Consider the following 6,945-nt stretch of genomic DNA (forward strand, 5'->3'; position numbering starts at 1 on the left):
ACTAACTTAGTCCAAGGGTAAAATGGTCATTAGATTTTTCTAGTCAAAAGTCAAACTTTGACTTTTCTAAGTCAAAAGTCAATATTTTGACTTTTTACCATTTTGTCCGTCTTGACTAATTCCAACCTCCCGAGCATGAATCCGCATTCATTTTTCCAAAATTCAAATCACATTTGAATATAAGGCCGGTCAAAGTTTGACTTTTCAAAGTCAAAAGTCAACATTTTGACTTTTTACTATTTTTGACCAATTCCGAGCTTCTTAGTATGAATCCGCATTCATACTTATAGTATGTAAAACATAAAGCTCTATTTCTAATTAGAAGACCGACGATTATATCACTGTATATGTCGGTTTTCCTTTCTTCTCCCTATTCGAACAATTCGACTTATTTCATCACACTGTTCTAAGTTTAATCCATATGAGCTAGCAGAGGAACCTAATGGACCTATAGATCATGGGCTCCAACGATTCAAGATTAACTAGCTAAACTCTTTTAAACCGAGTTAATCAACATTCGTTAACTAACGGGTCATTCCACTAAAGTCCCGTAGTTGCACTCCCCTCACTATAGATATATTTGTGTCCATTTGATAAAACCATAATCAGTAAGTTAATCCTTCACAGGTTGCTCGTAACCTTGGCTGGGTCAAAATACCGTTTTACCCCCAAGATTACATCTTGCTCCTTAAGTCCCACTAATCCACTATTGAACAATTGGTTTAAGGTTCAACCTATAAACTTAATCCCTCTCGGGCCAATGAGAGGGTGGGGCCCCTTGTTCAAGACTTGGATTCAGTGCTTAAGAGAGCAACCTATCTACTAACCCTAAAGCGGGTAGGAGTGAATTCCATCTTGTACCCTATGTTCCCAGCTATCCACCCGATCTTACCCCTGAAATGGGAGGCTTATTGGGCCAACGCTGATGAGCTGCCCTCACCTATGCAGATCTAAGGATAATCTCGTATGAACAGGAGTTCATAGTTAACTCAGGATTAAGACTAAGTTACCTAGGTCATCAATAATTGAGATAGTCAGTTTTAAACAGTAAACGGTGTTATAACGTAAAAATGACTAATTCATGGTTCAGTCTTATGTAAACATTTTACATAGGATGCCCCCACTTTCATGTCTCTACATGAACGATTAGGATCACATCGTTTGTACTACAAAGTGGGCCGCATCCATAGTCTCTCAAAATAAGGCGCCCAACCTTTATTTCATATACTATAGACTATTTAGGCTATATACTCGAACTTGATCCACGTTTATGTTTACACATAAAGTTCAAGTTTATTCAAAAAATAGCCTTGGAACTTTGATTTATTGGATTTAAGATTATAATATTTAATTTCTCAATAACAACTTTATTGAATAGAATATGATTTACAAACTACGAGTTTTAGGACAAAAAATTCCAACATGTACCAACACTTTGAAGATTGTTTTAGGCCATATAAAGACCTATTTAGTTTACACACTAACTCTTTTTTGCCTTTTACTTCAAACCCTTTAGGCTGCTTTTTAAGATTTCTTCCTCTAAGCTTCCATGTAGGAAAGCAGTAGTGACATCTAGTCCTTTTTTACTTTAATTAGTTATTTTGTTGAATTCCTATTCTAACAAAAAATTAGTTGTAATTGATTTGTTTCATTTCTTTAACATATGCACGATTGGAGCTTTTTTTGCCGAAGATAGATCACAACAAATCTTAACACAACTCATAACACATTTTTTTGTTCATATTGCAAACATGACAAGTAATTAGATATATTAGACGACTATCAAAGTACTATCAAAAAGTTATCATAGGGTTATCCACATTTAAATTTGCTATTTTTGCAATTTAGAAAATGTAGTGACATGGACCCTATTATAATAAAATTTTTTGTTATTTTTGCAAACGCCCCTCCTTAATTAATATTCCTTAAAATGTTGTTGGTTGTCATTACCCCTACACTACTTTTCGGTTTCCACTGCAAACTCTTAGGGCTCATTTGGTAACGTTCTCGTTCTTTGTTTTCTATTTCTGTTTATGTTCTTATTTTTTAAAAAATAAAAGTGTTTGGTAACGTTCTTTGTTTCTCTTTCTATAAAAAATAGTAGAAATGTTATGAATTTTATAAGGATTTATTGAGAACAAAAAAATAGTAGTTTATCTGTTATGTTTCTCAATTATTTTTATTGGTTTCATTTTCATTTTTCTCAATTATTTCTATTGGTTTTCTATTTTTTTTTCTCAACCATTTTTATTGGTTTTCTATTCTTTTTTCTCATTTATTTTTATTGGTTTCGTTTTACTTTTTCTCAATTATTTTTCTATTTCCTTTTCCTTTTCTATTTTCCCACTTGATTCCCTTTTTCTACCTCTTATCTCCGGTGTCTTCCCCAAATAACCATCCTCTCATTGTCTTTGCCATCTTCCTCTTTGCAGCATCATGTTCCTCTACACGACATATTTCTATTCGTCAGATCTGGGTTTTTCTCTTTCTCTTCGCGCGAATTTGGGTTTTGTCAGATTCGTGTTTTCGTCGTGGGTCTTTGTCTTCCTCTTTGCCGTGGATTTCAATCATCCTTTTCATCATACATTTTCATGTTCCTCCTTGTTGGCTCTGTCCTTCAAATCTCAATATTCATCTTGATCTTCATAAGATTACTTAAAGACTTTCTTATAAAGATTTGGTAAAATGAGTGGTGTAATGTTTAATTGAATTAGATGTGAATAAAATTAAAAAAATCTAAAAAAAATAAGAAAATAAGAAACAGTTATCAAACACGTTTTGTGTTTCTATTTTTTTTCAAGAAACAAGAAGTAGAAACAATTATCAAACACATTCATATTCATATTTATGTTCTACGGAACATGACCTAAAACGAAAACAAGAAACAATAAAATAGAAACATAGTTGGAGGCCCACAAATCTCAAACAAGAAGTTGGGCTTATAAAGCCCAAAGTTGCCCTGCTATACAGATGGATGGTACCGCCTGTGTCTAAGACATCCTCAACTCCCAGCCGCAATCGAAGCTTCAACCGTCTTCGTCGTCCCTTCACGCAAGATTTCCACGCCGCCATTCCTCTTCATTGGTCAGCCATTCTTCGCTCACGACTTATCGGCATTCCAGATCGCTCACGACACTGGTTGCTGATTTTGTCTCAGATCTGTCCTCGCGGCAGCAAATCCAGCTGCATCCTGTGGCCGCCGTTCGATCCTTGACTCCACCGTCGGTAAGCATCGCTTCCCCCTCATATTAAATTTGTTTCATGACCTTCATAACCCAGCATGCGACTCTTCCTCTAGATTTCCCCATTTCGTTCTTCAAAACTGAAGACATTTTGGAATACTCATAATCTTGAAATTACAAAACTCCACAAATAAATGGCAATAATAGAATTTGAACGCATTTGGAAAAATATTTTTGAAATAGATCAACATTTATTATTATCATAATTTCATTTGTAACTTTCAAGGTAAATATTACAATGATAGTCATTCCCAACCGCCCTAACGAGGCCAGTTGAGACTGATTTCTTGAATAGAAAAATCAGCACACCAAAAGGACGCATCAAGCCAAGCTGATTCCGAACGGATATGTCAAGGGTAGGATTTATCATGAGAAACCCATTTCTTTCAAACCGAAGATTCGATAATTGGGCCTTTACTGCATTACAGGCCTTGATTTTTTCTTGAGGTTAGGGTTCTCGTGTAAGTCTTTCTATTAGCGTCTGGTTAACTCTATCCCCGTGAGTGAATCGGTATTTTCTTTGGTTTGGAGGATTAAGGTCCCTAGAAATGTTAGGTTCTTCACGGCCGGATCAATACGTTGGATAGGTTGTCCAGGATTTTGCCTTCACTAGTTGGTTCTTTCTGTTGTATTATGTGCCGGAAAGCGGAGAAAGATTTGGATCACCTTTGGCATTGTGAGCTGGCGAGTCGTTTTTGGGATGATTTTCTTTAGACTTTTGGCTTGTTGTATGCTCGTCATAAAGATGTTAGAGGGATAAGCGAGGAGTTCCTTCTCAATCTGCTTTGTGGGGAAAGAGGCCAGTTTCTTTGGCGTGCTTGTGTTTGTGCCATCTTGTGGGTTTCGTGGGATGAGAGGAATAGGAGGGTGTTTAGGGGAGTTGAAAGGGGGAGTGGGGAGATTTGGTCGGTTATTCAGTATGATGTTTCTCTTTGGGCTTCGATTTTGAAGACTTTTTGTAATTATCCTCTTGACATGATTTTGTATAGCCCCTTCTTGTAGTGGGGGTTACCTCTTCTCAGTTGTTTATTTCAATTAAAAAAAACTGCCAAATGATGTTGGGACTTTGCGCAAGGGCTTTGAGTTCATGTATGCTACTTGAGCACTGAAATTATATTTTTATGAAATCCCCTCTGATGGCAATGAAAGTTGTTTTGAAATTAAAATTTTCTTTTCAATTCCAGATTTTAGACTTTAAGGGTTAATAGTTTGACATTTTGGTACATTTCATAAATGGACCAAAAATGTACTAATTGTCATTGTCTTCTGCACTAGGTGATTAGTTGGGTCATTGAGTTCAATACACTTAATTAGTGCGATAGAATACTGTATATTGTTTCATTTGCTAGTCTATTACCTGTCAACCACTCAATGGAGAGGAGGGCGTGAGGCATGAATAGTGAATATCAATGACATTTTAAAAGATTAGTGGCCTGTTTATAGTGTTTAGCGAGTGGCTTGTGCCTAAACACAGCCCTTATTGCGTTTCACATGAAGAGAAACTGTTGACTTTACCATAAGAGCCTCTCTTTGCCCCCTCTTCTTCTTCCTCTTTGAAGTATTTAAAGTTTATGTTGTTTTTTTATGCAGTTTTAAGCATGTACCTCAATCAAGAGGTGAATCACTCAACCTCACATGTTGTTGAACTTAAAAGGATAAAGAAGTTTTTATGTTGCTTTGAATTGCACAACATTTATGTCACCTTGTTCTTTCAAAGAAAATCCTACTAGCTTCATGGAAACTCTAGATCTTCTTTATATATTGATATTATATTAGAGGCTTTTTTAGTCTCATAATTTAGCCTTCTAAGTCTTTATTGTCAACGGCTTACAAAATTGTTTGTGGAAACCTTTGTGTCATCGATATCTCAAAAGACTGCTATAATTTATTGATGTGTGTGTGTTGCCCTAAGTGTACTTCTAAAAGAATAAATTAAGCTGTGGAGAACGCATAATTTAGCCATATAGAGTTGCTTGAAATGAGTTAGTTGCTCAGTTTCTGATCTAGTTAATCAATAATAATGAACCATTCTGACAGATGCAATTGCTCGTTACTTATTTGAGATTGAGATTTGGGCATTTACTTTTTCTCGCCATCAATCAATGAAGCATATAGTTAAGATTTTGACATTATTGGTGGCCATATCAGCTCTGTGGATTGGCCTCTTGCAGACATCTATATTACCACATGGCCACACTTGGTTGGTGAGTTTGCATTCAATCATTTTTTTCTTAAATTCTTTATATTTATTTTCATCATTTTACACACACAGTGGTGCTTACTTTGCATGTCTTGTCACTCCAGCTACCCATCTATTTTATTGTCTCCCTGGGATGCTATGGTTTGTTGATGGTTGGAATCGGTCTAATGACATTTCCAACTTGCCCTGCAGAAGGATTGTTGCTGCAGAAGGTACTGCTTCCCCTTTACTCTTATCTGCACTTTCATATCATACAACAAAGGGCCCCCTCTTCTCTCTCCTTTTTCTCTGGAATGTTCTCCAAGTTTCCATATCCAATGTATTACTAAGATTGAAATGCTCGTCCTTGCTTACCAAAGTGAGCCTAGTTAGATAATTGGCATGTACATGGTAAATTCCTCAAATAAATCCAATGAGTAATTAATAATCCTGTTATACAGAAAAAAAGTAGCGATCTTGCCCTTGTTTTCCTTGAAATCTGAGGTTTAAATCACTTTTCAGTACACAAACTAATTAAAAAAAAAGTAGCTATCGTGCCCTTGTTTTCCTTGAAATCTGAGGTTTAAATCACTTTTCAGTACCCAAACTAATTAGCCCATCTCTCCCTCTGCCTGGAATGTTTGAATTTCTATGTCTATCATTATTAAGACTCAAAGATGTACAAATATCTCACCTTGAGTTTCTTTTGTAGGACGTTGATGAGGCCAAAGAGTATCTTAAGAAAAAAGGGGTTGACGTAAATTCTAATTAACAGACTTCGCAATCCCTTTGTCTTCTCTCCTCTTTATCAGATTTTTGTTTGTTTAATTACGTTGAAGAACACTTCATCCATCTCAAAGAGGGTTTTTATTTTTATTTTTGTATTTGAATCCTTATGAAAGGCAGTGAATGGATTCATGTATAGAACAGGTTCAGCTAATTCAGTCAGTAGGTCACATAATCTTTCATTTTTAAATAGGGGTAGCAAAACTCTGACTTCTCTTTGTTTCTGCTTTTTTATACGTTTCTTATATGATTATAGTTGATATTTGTACTTGATTTTTTATGTTGATGTTCATAACCTTAAGTTCAATACATCTTGGAATCGACTACTGTAAAGTTTGTCTTATGTTCAGTCGCACTTTTTGTGTGTTTGTGTTTGTGTTTTTTTTGTTATTATTATTGTTGATGTTGTTTAGATCCTTCCTTGGGAAATTTCCTAAGAAAAAACAAGAATTTAGATTTGTTTGGAAATTGAGAATGTCAAGTTATGGTCTTGGGGTGAATACAAGTGGGTTGTTTCCTAAGATCTCTTCACTTCATTAATTCTTTAGCACTCTGGATTTTGTTTTTGTCAAATAAGTCTACTTTGTGATGAATTCATTTCAATCAAATTTCTTATTTTAGCCATTAGATTTTTAACCGAAATATAGTTCTAGTGGTGATTAGTCCGTTTTTCTATGAGGTCGGAGTATTCAATTTAAATTTGACGGAAATGAAAGATTTTTTTTTAATCGAACAAGT

The 6,945-nt window shown here is 35.3% G+C and overlaps 1 protein-coding gene across 1 annotated transcript; it reads left to right on the top strand.

Annotated features, from left to right (window-relative positions):
* The first annotated feature begins 2,966 nt into the window (after positions 1–2,966).
* On the top strand, positions 2,967–6,550 carry LOC101208748 (dolichol-phosphate mannose synthase subunit 3). The gene is made up of 4 exons (XM_011655136.2): positions 2,967–3,225; positions 5,280–5,446; positions 5,547–5,654; positions 6,134–6,550. The coding sequence occupies exons 2-4, from the start codon at positions 5,345–5,347 to the stop codon at positions 6,191–6,193; spliced, it is 270 nt and encodes an 89-aa protein (XP_011653438.1). The 5' UTR covers positions 2,967–3,225; positions 5,280–5,344; the 3' UTR covers positions 6,194–6,550.
* The last annotated feature ends 395 nt before the right edge of the window (positions 6,551–6,945 follow it).

Source organism: Cucumis sativus, chromosome 4, assembly GCF_000004075.3.
Source record: "Cucumis sativus cultivar 9930 chromosome 4, Cucumber_9930_V3, whole genome shotgun sequence".
Taxonomy (NCBI): domain Eukaryota; kingdom Viridiplantae; phylum Streptophyta; class Magnoliopsida; order Cucurbitales; family Cucurbitaceae; genus Cucumis; species Cucumis sativus.

Coding starts and splice junctions, on each gene's coding strand:
- LOC101208748 (XM_011655136.2), top strand. CDS start 5,345: ATGAAGCATATAGTTAAGATTTTGACATTATTGGTGGCCATATCAGCT. Junction 5,447..5,546: donor CACATGGCCACACTTGGTTG/GTGAGTTTGCAT, acceptor TTGTCACTCCAG/CTACCCATCTATTTTATTGT. Junction 5,655..6,133: donor AAGGATTGTTGCTGCAGAAG/GTACTGCTTCCC, acceptor TTTCTTTTGTAG/GACGTTGATGAGGCCAAAGA.